Source organism: Pecten maximus, chromosome 5 (assembly GCF_902652985.1).
Source record: "Pecten maximus chromosome 5, xPecMax1.1, whole genome shotgun sequence".
NCBI lineage: Eukaryota > Metazoa > Mollusca > Bivalvia > Pectinida > Pectinidae > Pecten > Pecten maximus.
In genome coordinates this window covers 21,090,990-21,110,268 of record NC_047019.1, presented here as the reverse complement: position 1 = coordinate 21,110,268, position 19,279 = coordinate 21,090,990, and the positions used below count along the sequence as shown (strand labels likewise).

At 33.9% G+C, this 19,279-nt stretch overlaps 1 protein-coding gene and 1 non-coding gene across 2 annotated transcripts; one reads left to right on the top strand and one right to left on the bottom strand.

Annotated features, from left to right (window-relative positions):
* Positions 1-1,249: 1,249 nt before the first annotated feature.
* Trnal-uaa lies at positions 1,250-1,332 on the bottom strand. Its single transcript has one exon. It is a non-coding gene; the product is annotated as a tRNA-Leu (tRNA).
* A 230-nt stretch (positions 1,333-1,562) lies between these two features.
* Positions 1,563-19,064, top strand: LOC117327479 (transcriptional regulator ATRX homolog). Its single transcript, XM_033884486.1, has 9 exons — positions 1,563-1,922; positions 2,892-2,962; positions 3,225-3,477; positions 4,448-4,553; positions 5,946-6,148; positions 7,146-7,266; positions 10,438-11,524; positions 12,082-12,255; positions 12,835-19,064. The coding sequence occupies exons 1-9, from the start codon at positions 1,876-1,878 to the stop codon at positions 12,987-12,989; spliced, it is 2,217 nt and encodes a 738-aa protein (XP_033740377.1). The 5' UTR covers positions 1,563-1,875; the 3' UTR covers positions 12,990-19,064.
* Positions 19,065-19,279: the final 215 nt, after the last annotated feature.

Genomic DNA, 19,279 nt, shown 5'->3' with positions numbered 1-19,279 from the left:
GGATAACAATACTATAATTGTCAAATACAAAGATTGTGACCTGTCAGCCATTTGGTTTATTCTGTCAATCTAAATAGTTGTCTAAACTTTAACTGTCAAAAATCAAAATGACTGCCTGTTGGCCATTTCATGTTCAGATCAATCTTAAAGTTGCACAAAGTATACAAATGGCCATGTTGGTTTTTAAGAATTGAAGTTAATTGTTATCACTATTACTTGAAAAGTATTGGAGGGATATTCCTCAAATGTCATGTGTTTAGGTAAATTCCCCTTGGTCCCTAATTGTGCCAATTCAATTAAGATTTTTGGTTAGGAAACTTTATCTATAGGAAGGTTCCATATAGGAAACAATTTACTTGGATTAAGTCCTGAACTGATGCATTTGGCCACATATGAAAATTAATATTTTCAAGTTAACTGTATAACCAAATTTATTTACATATAAGCTCCTGACCACAAATACTTAAAACCTCTTCATTTTTCAGAATATGTGATTCAAAAGGAAGGCCTGGGGAACCCCAAACTTTGAACACTAAACTTTTACACTGGGAGGGGACTATTTTTAGGATAGATATGGTACTAAACTTTTACACTAGGGAAGGTTAATGAGGATAGATGTATATGGTATTCTTTTCTACAGTCCGTTCTAACATTTTTCCAGCGTCAGAGTATGTAAAATTTAATAGCAATTCCTGCAGCTTTCCAAATAATAGGGCAGACCCAAAGAATCGTGCAGCCAGGTCATGGTCTCATATAGATTGCATTACTACCTACTCTGCAACCAGATAGATTCTCTGACACAAATCCCTCATAATTATGTGCAGAAGTGAATGCATACAATATCAACCAGGTTTATTGAGTAATGTTTGCTTCTTGTGGAATACCAACAAAGGGAAACAAAGAACATATGAAAAACTGTGTGACTAATGTACCCTGTCCTGGTTTAGAACTGAATTTGGAAAAGTGCATTTACTATATCATTTATTATCTATAGACTTTTCACAAAAAATCTGCCCTATACATTAAAAGTGTTCAGAGGGTGAGAGGGTGAATTGGATTTTTAAGGTAATTAATCAAATAAACGAGATACCAGATTTTGCTTAAATTAGGCAGGGACATGTATTTAGTTTACATTTGTGATTTAAACTTACATAATTATTTTCATTTAATATCACTTTACACGTGTGTATATTAATGCCAATATGTAATTTCAATGATGAAGATGTTGTGCAAAAAAACGAAAAAAATCTAGTACCGGTGGGGTTCGAACCCACGCGGAGAGAGCTCCATTGGAACTTAAGTCCAACGCCTTAACCACTCGGCCACGGTACTTCATGTCAAAAGCTTAACTGAGAAAGATTATAAATCACAGACATTCGTTGGGTAAAAAGGTTTATTGCCATTTAATATCTTACGTTGTTGATTTTGGAAATGTCTTGTCATAGCTATTGACACGCTTGTGTATATTGGCGTATGTCATTTCTGGTCACGACGCCTTGATTTTTAATCCGGAAGTTGTTTTACTATTGTAGTGACGCAACTCGGGTAAACAACCCGGTTGCCAACATGGCTGACACAGGTGCCTCTCGTGACAGATGATTTTGACGAAAAAGGAGGCTTAATCAACTTTTGGCTCTTATTAATGGTCGCTTACACGAACTGTGTTCTGAAATTTTATCACGGGGAACGAACTGTTTGCTTAATTTGTCCATGATTTCTAAGTATTTGCAAAATTTACATAGCAACTGATCAGAAGCACCTGTTTATTTTCTATTGTCAACAAGAAATGTGTCGTCTGTTGCCAAAGACACACGGATGAACGATAAGTGTCATTGTTGATGTCTGATGTGAACTTTCTATAACATCACATAACCGATGGGGAACGCTTGTTCTTGCATAAGAGGCCGAGGAGAGCCCAAAAAGTAAGTATTACTTCTAAGCAAAAAATATATTGCCATTCTTTGGCTATGATTCTTCGTCAATGACTTTACTGCGTATTCCTAAATTGGATATCTCTGAGTACTACGATAACCATTTAACTTCACTTAACTTTAATGTAGGAAACTCCATACATTTACAATAATATAACTTATTTCATCTGTCATTTCTGTATCCCGAAGTTTAGAAATCAATACAGTTTAATTTATTTATTTTATTATGATTCAATATTTTAACATTGCATTACCCCACCCCATGTCCAGCTGTTTAAACAAAGCATAGTCATGTATTAAACTGTTGAGGTTAGAAAGCTGGGATTCTAAATATTGAGTACTTCTCAAGCCGGATTCATACATTGCAAAATGTAACATTATATAAAGGTGACTTATACACTATTCTACCACTATTCGCTGTGTTATTCCACTCTCAAGCCATTGTATAAATGTGCTGACTGTTGGATATATATGTCATATTCCACTAGTGGACTGGAATATGACCTTTCGGTATTTGATTGGTCAAGAATTCGAACTTTGACTCAAGCTGCAATTTTGTTATTGACATCATCAATAATCGAATGTTGTCACATCACCAGGCCCAGGCCATCACCTGTACACCTTATTTTTATACGCGAAATAAGACCACGTTTCCCTTTGATTCAAGCCGATATTATTGTGGTAGAAACAGGTCACACGACTCATGATTTTTGGATATGGAATTTATTTCACATGAGTAAGTTATTTTTTAAAAGTTACAAAAAACTCTCGCTTAAGTTTGTGTCTTTTGTAACTTTTAAAAAATTACTTACTCATGTGAAATAAATTCCATATCCAACAACCACTCGTTGTGCTACCTGTATTTATTGTGCGTATACCTGTGTATGGAGCCAAAACCAAGAGAAAAATGTTACAATCTTATAAAATTCCTCTTTATCATCAACATATTTTATTTTACAGGAAAATTACATTAGCTATTTTAGGAATTGATGGAGCAGGCAAAACGACTATTAGCAAGGCCCTGATTGGAGGTTAGTATAAAGCTATGGAAAGAAAAAATACATTATAAATTTGAGTCACACTGAACTTTTGAAAGATATTTTCAAAAGATTTAGCATTATTTAGTAGCACTATGCATGAGTATATGCAAACAAATGTGTGTTGAGAATAAAGATGTGAATTCTGTAGTTTAACTTTGACCTGGTGATTGAGTCTATTTAGGTTAATACACATTTTTTTGTTAAAGATTAACTTTATGTTTTCAGTTGAAAAAAATATTGATGTTATTTTCAGATGAATTAGATCTAGAGGTAGCCCCAACTGTTGGCTTCAACACAGATTCGTTTACTTTTAACAAATATGAGCTGACGTTATATGATATTGGTGGCGGTAAAAATGTACGCAGAATCTGGACGCATTACTTCCATGAGATCTACGGTGTTATATATGTGGTGGACTCTACTGCCACCAAAAGAATTTCAGAGATCCAGGAAAATCTCAAAAATCTACTGGAGCATCCACAAGTGACCGGAAAGCCACTCCTCCTGTAAGTAACTCTTAGTTGGATTTTGAAATTGATCAATTACCACCATCAACCCCCCCCCAACTTGTTTTTGTTACATTAAAGAGATTTGATGATCCAACACCACCTGTTATAAATTACTACCCTGAGGTTTGGTAGTGAGGGATTTATGTACCACATATGTCCATGGTATCTTAGGCGAATCTGTATGGAAGTGAGCTGCCAGTCAATCAGGGATTCATTTGATATTGTCAATACATTTTGTGAACACCAGTCCATTACTAGTAAAACACACTTGATACAACTGTCAATGAATTGATTTGCTCACATATTTGTAGGCTTAAGTAGTAGTAGCCTGAACATTGAACTTTATTTCATCAAAAGTGTTTTTCAGATGGAATTTAATGTAACAGTTATGAATAAAACAGATATTATATCATAGATCAAGATATGGATTACCTTAAAAGAAATGTTTTGGTAGGAGAAAAATATAAAATAAAAGGTTTTTCCTTCCTACCTACCCTATTTTTTTTCAGAGCCGAAATGGGAAACACAACTATAATTTTATTTGCCCTGATGAGCCTATCACTGTTTATTTGATTGATATAAAAAGCCGATACTGATGCAAGGGAGATAACTGATATTTATCCCATACTTAGGAGGTTGAAATACTTTCTGCAAAACAGTTCTAAAGTGGGACTTTTCATGACTGTAACTGGTGCTTTGGTTCCCATGGCTACATGTAAACATTGTATGCATGGGTAGTTATCCTCCTCTCTCATTTTCTAAGACCATTTAGGTGATGTTGAATGCATTTTATAGCTTGTTATTTTATGAACTATTGAATATTTCTTTTTTCTCTTGTGTAGCCTTGATTTTTTACAGTCTTTAAGGGTTTTAATTCACTTGAATATCTTAATATGCTTTTTAAATAGTTTATTTGAAAGATGCTAATTAATTCATTAACATTTGTTCTGTTTCACCTACTTTACAGATTAGCCAACAAATCTGATCTCAAAGATGCCATGGAATCTATAGATGTATGTGAGAAGATACACCTTGAGGAGCAAGTCAATAAACACAAGTGTCCATCTAGAATTGTAAGCATTGCAAGTCTAAACCAGATGTAGATAAACAGCTTAGAGTAGAATCACTGCAAAAATCTATATAAGATCTGTATTATCTGAACTACTTAAAGGGTGAACCTGCTGGTTTTAGGTAAAGGTAACACAGGGTAGGGAAAGAGAGCTGGCATGTACTATTACATCATAATGTTAAATTGTTGACGTGACATTGTTGCATTTTTTTTCCTGACCTCATACGTGAGGGGTTTTAGTGAACAAATTATTCTCTGTATATCAAATACATTCAAGGAAATCATTTATTATCAAATTTATTCTATTTTTGTTTGTAAATTTTGTCAATACAATTATACAGTGGAACCTCTATAAACCGAACATGCACGGGACATGGATATTTGTTCGGTTTACAGAGGGTTCGGTTTGGAGAAGTTAATGGAAATGACTGGTCGAATTCCGGATATAATTGGTCGGACGATGTTTTGTTAGAATGTACCCGATTACCAACCGTACGCACATAGACCATTTGGTTTGTCCGAATTATATGAATTTTATGAAAGTTAATCAATGTATATATTGCAGATTATATAAGAAAGGAAAATGACAATAACTGTAGTTTTAAACAGTATTTTTACATATACAACTGCACTTTACGATCGACCTACATTTTGTTACATCCGGTGAAGTTTCTTCATGTGGATGGGCCCAATACGGAATATTTTACACATCGAATAATATGAAAGGGTGTAAAGATTTTTTGTTTCAATATCAATTACAATTGATCAGTTGATACTGGTCGTATTTCAGACATCGGTATTGTCTTAAAAAACATCGGACACAGGCTTCATTTACGACCAGAAATTAGATGCGAAACTTAGGCTTCTTGCTCTACTTGCATTGAGAAGATAAACAAACCGCCATGCTTCAATGAAATGTGGCATTGTATCATAATTGTCATGTTGATTATACACTAGGCCTACTGTCATAATGTCCCCTTGGGGTATATATTGGATACCTGTACAAATCACCTATATGTATACGTAGTTCCCAAGACACAATTAGGCATCACACAATCCCCGTCACAGGTGTTGTTTCATGGTTGACTGGCCTGACCTCGTGTCATGATCACTCAGGTAAGGCCGGTTTTCAGAAGTAATTTTTGGTATATTTTAACAGGAACTGGACACAAAATCGGTCCGGTGTTCGGAATTCAGAGGGATCGGTATTTGGAAGTTTTTAAATACTATAATAAAGAAGGACCAATTCCATACAAAGTCAATTTGTTCAGTATTCAGAGGTGTTCAGTATTTAGAAGGTTCAGTTTTCAGAAGTTGCACTTGTAGTAGCAATATTTTGAATGTCTCCCTAAAGACTAGATACCCAAGTTTAAGTATATTGTATTATTTGTGACAGGAATCTACGTCTGCTGTGAAAGGTACAGGTAAAAAAGTTGATCCCAAGCTAAAGGAGGGGTTGAAATGGTTATGTGGGATGATTGAACATAACTGGGACCAATACACAGAGCGAGTAAACCGGGACATGGAAGTGCAGCGGGTGCGGGATGAAGAGGAGAAAGCTATCCGCCGTGAACGTGTTCGCAAAATTAAGGAGGAGAGGTATGACTATTTAGATCTCTCAGCTTTTCTTTGACCCAGAGATTTGTTAAATACCGGTACCATACTTGAAATTAGAAAAAAAATTAAAATAGCTTGTATAGGATCTATATTGTTAACGCAATGAAATCATTTCAGATGACAGGAAATAAGAATTATCTTGTAACACCGTCACTGTTTATGAAAGTAAAAGACTTTTTTGCATGCCAGGTAATCAAGCCTTTTGTGTTTTAAAAACATATCCCAAAGAATTTATTTAACCTGTTACTCACAACCCGTACAGGGGCCTCGGTGGCGGAGTGGTTAAGGTGTCCCGACACTTTATCACTAGACCTCCACCTCTGGGTTGTGAGTTCGAAACCTACGTGGGGCAGTTGCCAGGTACTGACCGTAGGCCGGTGGTTTTTCTCCGGGTACTCCGGCTTTCCTCCACCTCCACAACCTGGCACGTCCTTAAATGACCCTGGCTGTTAATAGGACGTTAAACAAAACAAACCAAACTCACAACCTAATGTTCTAAGATGTAAAGACATTATTAAACAGTTTCCAGTCTATAAATAAGACTCTTATGTGAAGGTGTCACATCCTAAGGATAATCATATATTACACCAGGGCCCGCTGTAGTATGGTATTATGACCCCCATGGTAAATTGCCCCCCCCCCCCCCCCCCCCCCCCCCCCCCTCCTCTATTAAAGTCGCTCTAACATGATTTTTTCACATATTTTGATTCAAACAAAGCTGTATTATTATAAACAGTACACATTTGGATGGGTAGGTTGACTATAGAGTGAAATATAGATGAATAGTTGAGGATGGGGGTCCATGGAGAAATACAGTTTTTTTATCATTTTTTTTTTGGGGTAATGGTAAGTGATCACATGATATAGATAAAAGAACTTGCCGGGATTCAGTGATAGATGGTGTCAGATGTTTCACCATAGTTTAAAATTTCCCCTAATTACTCTTAAGTTTAATATCTACTTCATTTACTCCATATAGAGAGAAAGCAGAGAAGGCTGAAAGAAAAAGACTTGGGATAGAAGAACCTAATGATGATGATGAAGACGAGGATACAGGGGACCCATTCAAACCCATTGGAGCTAAGAAACCCGAAACAAAGGTTAGTTTGGTAGTAGATATCCTACATAGTAAAACAGCATGCCTGGTGTGTGTGTCAATGTATTTCATTAACAGTGTCCTGTAGGTACTAAATGGTCAGTCATCTGTTGTAGGTGGAAATATACATGTCTTAATAATATCAGTGTTACGTTATTGTATAAAGAGAACATTGATATTAAAAACTAAAGATCTTGTTGAAAATCAAAACAGTCAGAAAAATATTTCCAGTAACTGGGGATGTATTTGGAAATGTTGGATATTTGATTGTGACTAAAACCAGGAAATGGGTACATGGCTTTGTATTTAACTGTAATACATGTTTTCTCTTCCTCTAAATCTTAATTCTAAATCGTTCAAATTCTAATTGTTTACTGTTTAGTTACTAGGTAGTTGTTGTACTAACTAACATTAGATGGTAGATTTCTGACTAAATGTAGTTAGACATTGAAAATAATCACGGATTTTATTTATCTGTACTCACATCTCTGAAACAAACAACTCTTGCACAGTCAGTTCTAGAATTTTTCTTCATTGATTCATGACCGGTTTGATTTCTAGAATTTTTCTTCATTGATTCATGACCGGTTTGATTAACTCAGTTGATGCAGGAAAATTGAGATCTGAAATGGAATTTCTTAATGTTTATAACTAATACATTGATTTACCATTTTTCAGCAGAGGATATAAGATGGTAAAGCACTGTGTGGGAGTTGTAAAGTATAATCATACAGCTTGTTTAACTTTAGAAACAAGACAAGCTAGGCCTTGTGTATAGTACATACGGCAGTAATATAAATAGCCTTAAACAAACAAACAAACAAACCTTGCTATATAAAAGAAATGTAGACTAAATTCAAGGTTGGTAAAACATTTTCTAAGGAACTTAATCAATTACTTTTTATATCAAGTTAAAATTATTCCAAAATTCCTTTACTTCACTACATTATCATCAAAGATAACAGAAAAAATATGATTTGTTAAATGAAATTATCTCAAATATCGGTAATTGAATATTTCAATATTAAGTTCATAGGGAGGAGAATTAAAGAATGCCTTTTCAAATTACAAATTACTGTACATTTATTTTATAATCTCTTTTACTTAAAGGCCTGGCTTGAGAAAGTCTTGACATTTTGAGTTTAACATTTTACTAATGAAGAAAATCTACAGTATTGGTACTATCAGTCCACATCCAGATAATGATTGGCACATGGAGAAAATGAATCCTAAAACTGTAGATATTCTACCACAAGTTTGGAGTTGTTGATAACACTGCTCATCTGTGTTGAAGTTTCCTTACAATGCTACTTAAATGAATTCTTTGTCTGATTGACTTTATTTTTTGTTACATTTGATTTTATTACATGTTACTAGCCTTTCCATGATAATACATTTCTGTTTGGGCAAGGGAGTTATAGAATTACATAGCAACGGTAATTCTTTCATAACTAGTGCAACAAAATGATTCAATTTGAAATTGCTAGACATTATTCTAATTTGCCCTTGGTCAATATTTGATTCTACCAGGTTAGTATAAAACCCATGTTGATCTCACCAAAGGTCCATTATTGTTAAATCTTTTTATATAAGTAGAATGGTTATTAATTTCATTGTCCCCTTAAGCAGAAATTTCATCATTGTGGAGAGGCAATCAGTGCATTTGAAACCCTTAATTTCAAATACATTTTGAGTTTTCCTTAGATTTATAACTATCATATCTAACTTACTTAGCATTCCTGTTCCCTGAAAATGTCTCTTCTTGCCACCCTCGGTATATCATAAGCCTTTTACCAGTGATCAAATCTGTCAGCACATTATTTTTAACTGTAGAAGATGAAAGTACATTTCATCTTATCAGCTGTTGAAGATGGGAAATTTCCCTTTAGTCTAGTGACAGGATATCTGCATAGAAGTTGCTAGTTTGAACCCAAGCAAGAGTAAGATATTTTCCACTTCTACCTATTACACAACACAGGATGCTCATTAAGTTGGATATGGAAAATAATATTGATGGAATGGATTGTATCATAGACTTCATAATTTTGGCAGGTAGTGATCTGAAATATATAGTAATCATCAATGGCTTTGTTGAAAAATTCCTTTTAAATATTCTGAAAAATAATGTGTAACTTATTTTAAACTGATCAAACGAATGGTTTATTGCACACTTACTTGTCAGTGCTAATTGTGTTCATACTGTAGTAAAAGTAACATACAGAATGTATTTGGTCAAATCATGTAGCATTTCATACTTTTGGAGGTTGATTCGCCTGCTTTCACATAAATGGTTAAAAAGTTGAATCGATTGAACATGGAACGACAAGACAAGTACGGTTTGGGGGGAGGCAAACAAAAGAAGGAATTTTTATGTAGCACAGAATTAGGGGTTTTGTTGTGTCCAAAATTTATTGGCTGACTCTTGCTTATATTCAGAATTTCTACACAAAAACAAGGTTGATGCACACAAATATTTAATTTGAATATGAAGTAATTTAATATTCAGTATGCTTAAATATGGAGCTGAGCTTTGAATTTATTGTTTTGTTTATTCCTTTATCAAGGTGAGTTCGATGTCACCAGGCCCAGGGTTCATTGACGTTCCTTAACTTGGAATTTTCCTTAGAAAAGCGTTATTGTAGTGAAGGGAGACAAATCTTAGTTTAGGGATTTCCTTACATCCAGTGATGCTTTCCAAGGCATAATTTGAGGTTAAGGAATTTTTTGTGAAGAATATTAATGAAACTGGAGCCTGGACCATTTTAACTGAGTAATGCAAAAACAGTCTTAGACAGGAAAAGGAAAACATCATCTGTTTTGTCATATATGATGGAGATACATGTTTATGAATTTTTATCCTGCATCGAGTCAATTTAATTAATTCAAAGTAGGTGGTTAGGCCTTTTAAAGAACAATGAAATAGATTGGGTTTGTATTTGTTAGACCTACAACTTAATTAGGTGGGCTTATTACCTCACATGAACTTACCGTCAGATAGAAATATCATCTGACCATACACGATATATCAGTTAAAGATGACAGTCCTACTGGTCCATGTCACCACCACACCAAACAATTTTTTTTTAGATTATTTGCTTAATTTTCCTTACTTATCTAAGCAATCATAACAATTTAACCCTGTAAGTAATTTTAAAGGTTTTCTGTTTTTTCACAGAAGCGAAATGAGGAGAGGGTGCAGGCGCAAAAAAGTCTTAATTTGGCAGGTCCACTATGGGAGCTGGAGACAGAAAGTGGTGGAAGGAGACGATCAAGAAAAAAAGAATCCAGCGAAAAGGAAGATGATTCAGATGATGTGGATTCTGATGATCTTGCAGTCAACCGATCATACCGTTCACCTAGACGATTTAACTTATCCAACGGAGACGCTGGAGAAAGTAATTACGATAAGTATGATGAAAAACGGAATCGGCTAAAACAAACTCATTTAGCTTCACATATGGATGAAAATGAAGACAGTGATGTAGACATTTATACACGTGGTCACAAACTTACGCCAAGGTTACCTCCCCTTCAACGTCCTCTAGGTGCAAAATTCATGGATGAGACAATAGGAACTTCTAAGAAAAAGAAATCTAAAAAGCAGAAACTTAGAGCTGTGGAAGAAATAGATGATGAAACTGAGGATCATTACAAAAAATCTGTTGGCTCCTTATCAAAAATCAGTTTTTCAGCTAGAGGAAATAATTTAAGGCAAGTGGAAGATGATGAAGAAGAGAGTGAGGATAGTAGTTTGCGTGCTAAAAGGGCCTATGGAAGCAGGCAAATTGTCGCTGGTTATGATAATTTATCATTTTCACAACGCGAAAAGCATGAAGATTCTTTATACCGCAACAACAGAAATTCCAGAAGCAATAAACCTGATGATTCACTTTACAATAATGGTGCAGATTCAAGATTCGGAAACCGAAATAACCTCTATAGCAACAACACACAACTTGGAAATTACAGAGGACTGGGCTCTAGGTTTGAGGATCAAAATGATTATAACGATGCCTCATTGAGGTCCAGATTTGGTGTACAAGATTCTCGGTATAGCAATCGGAATGGTGACCTAGGCACAGAAGATTCAGATGCTCCAGTATCACAGAAGAAGAAAGGGAAAAAGAAGAAGGGAAAGAACAAAAATTCACAGGATTTTTCTAGGACTGTAGTTGATCCAGATGAGAATAATGAAAGTGATGAGAGGGAGAGGTCAATTGCAAAACTGGGATCATATCGTCTGTCTTCCCTGGATGGAGAAGGTACGTAGTAACAGTAGGGAAAGGCATGTTAGTTATTATAGAGATAGGATGGCTCAAGTCATCCTGAAATTTCACATGATGATACGCTGTGATATACAGATATGTCATATGGGTTTAAAAAGTTCCTAAAGTCAAGATCATGGCCACTGTTACTGTAAATGAGACATACTGTCAAAACATCTTACAAAGGACAGATATACTTTTTTTTTTATGAGGATAAATGATGATTTCCAGATTTAGGGTTATTAGATTGGGGTGTTCATCGTTAGATTTAAAAGGGTCAAATGTTACTCCTGAGACTTTGAAATAAAATGTTTGTGGACCAGATACCTCATGTACACCTCAACAAAGTAAGTTCACCACAGTATCATATTATCTAAATAAAATATAATTGATGTTGTATGTTTGTATTTTGAGAATATTAATTACCAATTCAACATTTAGGTTTATAGACACATATTACGGGACCTCTCTGACATGACAGTTGCCCTTTTGTATCTTTAGGAGTCAAACTGGTAATGTAAATGTGATGCATGATATAGTATTTATTCTGACAGATGCTGACAAAGACACACCTGTTCGTCGCCTGAAAAAGAAACAGCCCTACACTGTTAAGAAGAATAAGACATTCCCATCTGACAACTCTGATGAAGATGTGCCGGACACCAAGAAGCGTGATTTCTCTTGGACCATGTCTCCAAAGAGAACAAAACCTGAAGAGGGACACAGTTGTAAGTAGAGACCTGGTATTGGTAGATATATAATTTAATTATCAATTCATATAGATATATAACATTAACAGAAATAAATAAGTGTGGCATTACTTTGCTGCTATTTTGAAAATTTTTGAATTTTTGAAATACCCAGGTCTTTTTCTTTTGTTATGTTCCACCCTATTATTAAGTGGGGGGGGGGGGGGGGGAGGCAATATTGTTTTGTCCGTCTGTCGCTCTAATAGTCATTGGTCATTGTTCAAAGATGACCCCTTCTGCATGGGACACATTGTTACTAGGAGTGGTGGCATTCATGTCTTACAGACATTTGCTAGATTTTCATTGGTGAATAGGGTAACTTCACTTACTAGGTTTTAGTCTCAAAATGTTCCCTGCCCTGGTACAAATAATAATTATCAATTTATAGTATGGTTTATTTGTAGGCCACACAATTGGTTATTGTTCTAAGGTTGAAGATTCTGCAAAATATCTGTTGACTGAATGAGGAGATAAATATGGTACATTAAATGAAACATCGTAACCATTTTAAAAGTAACAGTAGAAAATCATATTCACCTTTATTGTTTCCTTTAACAGCTCCTGTCCACATATCCAGGACAAACTGGGGACTAGCTGAAGATTTGTCTGATGAATTGTCCGAGGGTCCATCAGATGATGACAGAGCCTACAGTAATTTCAGGATGAGACGTTCCAAACCTAACATGGACGACGATGATGACATTGTGTACTAATTTTTGTAGAGAAGTTTAAGATCGGATGCTGAGTGCACATGTTATGGATAGTAGAGATTAGGGTCTGATATTTGATTTGTGAGTTTGAAGTCCTACACTGGTGTCCGATAAATCATAATGTATGCATTGACATGATGCAATGTCGTTGTGAAAAGTAAGGTTAGAGAGAATAGTATTAAAATGTTGAATAGGTCGAAATGGTGGTCTGATACATATATAATACATATGTACTAGTATACTAAAGTCCTCTCAGTGTGAAATGTCTTGTAGATGTGACATGTGTACTCAATACTGATGCTTCAGAAATCCCAGATAGTCCCAGATTTTGAAGGCATTACATGTTTGTGTACTTGTTAATGCCATAGATTCGTTGTTATAAGTAATACTCAAAATATTTTGGAGTGAAGTTTTTTAGACATGGACATTTTGTGATTCAGATTGTCTGCGTTGAAGAGTGCTTGAATTATTTTGAGATAAGTATAGTAGAATATCTGTAAAACTGGTATGCTTTTTGCATGGTTTGTTTTGCTGTGCGTACACGGTATAATCAGAAACCTATTACAACAGCCGTCCTAAAATTTTAACAGTTCCTTGAAATGTTAAAAATTTATATGAACCTTGATACATTAACTGATTGTAAAACAATGTCATATTGCCACCATTGGTCAGTAAAATCTTGAATTGCCACCATTGGTTCAGGAAAACCTTGTTTTACTGCATCGACTCTCAGTAAAATTTCGTTAAACTGTCATAATAAAAGCGACAGTATGTCAAGGGAAGATTCATTAAACATAAAAGTAAGAAAAGACAATGAAAAATAGTTATTGAGATAAAAGTTAAATGGAAGTGCATCTTCACCTGTTGGACTACAAGGTTGCTTAACAAATAGGAACAAAGTAACCGTGTGATGTTGTTTTTGAAATTTGACGAAAAATGGTATCAACCAGTTGTTAACCAGGCTCTATCTCTCAGAATAATTAAAAAGATCTGGAAGTAAATAATGTATAAATATCTCCCAACTTGATCATAAAAATGTCATAAAAATATTGTATCCATCAGCTCTGTCGGTGGCAAAGAGATTCAGGGGAGGTAACCTTGAAGTTGGAACGTTTAGTGGTAACAGAGACACATTAGAAAGCTGAAATGACTGCATTCCTTTTGCCTCAGTATTGGTTCAAAAGGACATTCTCCAAGATGAACCCAATTTTCTTCTGTTTTTTGTTATATACATCAACCTGAAGTAACAATGATGCCAACAAATGCCTACATCTTAACATGTGTGTATAAGCCACTGGTGTCAATATTTTATCCTCTTTATATGTGAAGCATAAAAGAAAATCAGTGTATTTCTACAATAAAAGGTGCCAAATCACACGCAAATATGATAAGGACACCATGGATATATTTATGTATGCTATGTTTTTTGTAAGGTGGAAATTCATGTTGTTTTTTGCTGCCAGACCTGTTTTTATAAACAAACATAATATTTTGTGTAAACCGGTAGTTTATGTCTCCCATTATAGGTCCTCTGACCAGAATTTACAGTTCTGCTTGTAGAATTTAGTGGAAACTTCAAACAGCTCCAACATCACACTGCTGAAATTAAGAAATGTTCAACATATCACACAGAACATTTTGTTGAAATTAAATTCTACTTAGTATGTGTATCTCTCGTTTATTTGGAACTAGTTTCATTCATAAATTTTATTAAGATATCACTTTGAATTATCATTTTTGTAACCATGGTTACTGGAAATTTTTTTTTCTTAATGCTTATAGATTGCAGTAAGTAATGATAACAGAAAGAAGCCTATAGTATGGTATACTGCAGTACTGCGGTCACCTTAGGCTATGATGGCTGATGTCTGACCCATTCCACTTTGGATAAAACAAATTTAACGAAGATCTGTTGTCACAGATCTGAAACTTAAGCTGCCAATTGTTGTTACTATATGTCTTTAATTCTGTTCTTTTTTTTTTTTAGTGCTTAAAGCAAAGTTGAGTATATACAATGTACACTTGTATTATACTCGGCTTGTGTTTGAGGAAACATTTGTTATTTTACACACTTAGTTAAAATATCTAGAATTTTAAATCTGTTCAGATTCACTCTTTTCAACACATCATGTATCATGTTTTGTATCATAACAGGTATTACCGTATTTAACCAAATAAGTGCACTGTGTTAAAAAAACCCACAAAATTCACATACCTTTATGTAAAAAACAATCTTCAGTTAAAAGACTGAAAATGATGTTGGCATATCTGGGAGGTTAGGAACTTTTCATGTTTTAATTAACTCACCCATCCTGCCAGGCTGGTGCACTTATCAGGTCGAATACGATATTTAGATTTTTATTTTACTCTGTGCAATGTTTTATTTTTAATCCTGTTTTATTCCAAGAATCCCATGAATGTTTAAACTAGTAATTTGGGATTGATTGTTTCTTGTAAAAGAAATGTTTTTGTATTGTTTGTTGTGAATTAATTTATAATTTTTTGTATTGTATGTTCCAGCATTTTGTTCTGAACAGAAATTTTGAGTGCAAGAAATTGACAGCAAGTGAATTATGTGATCTGTAAAATACTATTTGATTTGAGCTAATATAATTTTGTAAAATGAATGCTTATTTTGTCTGCCTAAAATGGTCAAACAGCATTCTGTATTTTGTACAAACCATCTTGTGTTAGCAGAAGTGTCATTACTCCAGAAAAGATATTTTGGTTTAGTAAACAAGGCTATATTGCCATTCTATAAAAATGACATTGTACAACAATATAACACTACAGCGATGTCTTAATACACCGTGGTGTGCTTAGTTGTGTCCAATCAGTGGTTTCAAGGCATTAAATACATTTGTTAATGAGTTTCTGAAGTTATAAACATCATCACACACGTAATCATGTAATGCTGAATTTGTTTTTGTGGGTTTTTTTTTTATGCTGAATTTGTTTGTTGTATTTCAATGTTGTCTGAAATGTGACGTCTGTCAAATTGAATAATAATTTTGATAAAAACATTACTGTTTTTTGAAAAAATTTCAGCAATTGTGATGTTAATAAGCAATTGTGATGTTGTAATCAGCGATTGTGACGTTGTAATCGGCGATCGTGATGTTGTAAACGATCGTGAAGTTGTACTCAATGTTACCGTAAATATCTTGTAATAAGCCCAGAGGGCAACACATGCAAAACAATGAAATACTTTTTTGGCATTTTGAACTGAGCTTCAATAATTGGGGGTATATACATACATAATGAAATTCTGAGTTGAGAACATATTTGTGTATATGTTTAATGATGTTTATAAATTATTTGCTAACAGTAATGTTATTATAGGCATAAGTGAACATAGAAATCTTTAGTTAAATAGAGAGTTTTGTAAATATTGTTTTAAACAGATTCGGTATCATGTTAGACTAGCAGATGAAAATGATATGAAATGTACATGTAACAAGTTCGATAATTTTTTATGACAATAGTGGTAATGCCCCTAGTGACGTTACATTATTAATATTTGTGCATTTGATGTCAGATATTGTAATGTAGATGTTTTATAGTGTTGCAGTGTCACACAATGATGTTTTGTTGTGTTGTTTTGCTTTTTTGACCTTGCAGAAAACAAGTTGGCAAGTTGTGTTCTTATTACTCAGGAATTTGAGATCGTTCATTTAAAATTGAATCTTCTTTCCTTTTTTTTATCATTTGTATTTGGTTTATCATCTTTTAAATTTTGTTATTGAACGTTTTTTTGTTTATTTTTTTACATTTGACCATGAAATTAACATATTTTAGATTCATGTAATTAATTGTCCAATTGCTCCATTAATATTCATGTTTTGATTATAATCGTGAAACTTGTCTAATGACAAGGGATCATTTATTCACTTGGTGCAGTGACATTAAGTCTATATAAGAAACCTGTCATATTTGGATCTAGCCAGATTTCTGTAAAGTCAGGTTTTGTTGAACATAGTTTCAATCATTAACGAAATAATATGTTTTGAAAAAACAGAAAAATCATTTCAAAGAAAGCTTGGTATATTTAAATGGTTTTGAAAAGATCTTTTTATAAACAGATTTTACACTGGTGTAGGTACCAGTATGCTAATTGAATACCTAATGATGTTTTTTTTTGTGTTGGCTCAAAATACCAGGTAATTGTTACATGTACCGTGATTTATCATTTAGTAATTTTGTGATATTATGTGTTGTTTAAGGATGTTATATTTTGTATAATTACAGCACAAACAGATGTACACTTGTAATACTAAGTATTACAGACAGAAATTATAAAAAACTGTACATTTTTTTTTCAACTGCAATGTGTAATAAAATAAAAATGTACAATATATGTATTTACTCATGCTAGCAGTAAAATCAAATCATTATCCTATCATCCAATTGCAAGGGAGTTTATTTTTAAATACCTAGATAAATTGTGCTATGATTTGCAATTATTTATCAGAAATGATTAACTGTATAGGGAATGTGTGCCTAACTGTTTGTGAAGTGAGGATATTAAATCCTCTCTATTGTTATAGATTGTATATACACCATTGTCTTAACTTATTGTCTATTCCGTCCAGGCCATGTAGCGGTTTTATATTATACTCTATACTTCAGGGTATATCTTTTCACTGTATATCTATGTATAAAGACTGTAGAGGATACTTGGTAACTACCAGAATACCATATCAGACAATTGTATTACATTTTTGTCTATTACTCTGATAGCTTAACAATGAGATTAGTGTTCCTTTTGTTTGACTGTAGATTAGATTCTCGTTTATTTTAAGATAATGACAAAGTTTAATACATTGTACGTGTGTACTGATATCAGTAAACCTATCCTGTTTTTTTTAAAGACCACCATTTTCTCAACAAGGCAGACTACCAAATTCATCCTCAAATAAACTGCAGAAAAAAGGTCCAAGGTTTGGAAGAGGAATTAATAGCTTTCAGATTGTTTTCCAAACTCCATGAAGACTTTAAAAATGTTTGGTATTATGTTGCAGAAAATCCTGAAATAAATTTCTGTTTAAACTGAAGTTGGGAGGGGGCTTATTTGCAGGCATGTACCCCTCAGTTTTTAGTTTCTGAGGTATGTCTAACTATAACAGGGAGATTATTTGTTAGCTTTCAGTTTACTTGCTGATAAATACATACTCTGTTAACTGACCACTTTTGAACATAAACCTTTGGGTGATCACCTAAGTTCAAGTTTGACTAGAACAGAAATAAGATTGGCTCAATTTGGTCTGAGAATTTGTTTTTCTATTATAAATTTCTCATTGTAATGCCAAACATTTTCATACAAATTTTCTATCATATATTTCCTTACTTTAATATAAACAGATTGACATATATCAATATACTTTGTATATCATATCCAATAAGATTATAGTTTTAAGTTAGCCAATATATACTCGCCAATTAACAAACATTTGCTCATACAGAAATATGGTAACGCTATCACAGGGGCCAGCCAAATATTGTAGTGGTATTTACTGACTTGTAATAATGTCGGCATATATCTATGAAGGGTAAGGACCATAGAATCAATGTGTGGCCCCTGTGTTCTACAGACATAAGCATTACACAGCAGTGTATGCAACTTGGTCAAATTAATGGATCAATTGGGAATTATTCAAGACCGACCAACACAAGTAACCAGCCATTTTTTCTCTACTTTGTCAAGATCTTATTGTACTGGATAAACAACTGGGTTTACATGTGTCAACATATGTTCGTAAATGTTTCATTTCATTTTTTACAGAATCATAATGCATCTCTTTCTAGTGCCAAGTGAAATGTGATTAAATAATGATTAAAACAGAATTCAGCATGGAGTTTTCAAGAGATATCTACTCCAGTATCATATCAGAAATGAGAGCTAGCAAGGTCCTTTGGGGGACAATTTTAATATATTTAGATAATTGATTGATAACTGAAGTGAAATTATTGAATTTTGTGACTGTTTTATATGTGTATCAGGAGTTTGTTGTGTCCTACCTGTTGCCTACATATCAAGAGCATTCCTATGACTTATAACAATAAAACAATTATCTTGTACATTGGAGTATTGTTGTTTATGTGTAAAAAGAGTGGGTCGGTGTGGCAGAACCTACCATAGTCTCCGTCACTCAGCTGGCAAAGTAACAGTTTATCACACCCGAGACACTGGTTCGATTCCATTCAGGGTGCTCATCAAGAATGTGTTTTTCACTGTTCAAATATCTCCAAAAGTAATCCAGTATAGTACCAAAAGTGGATGCATTATACAGATG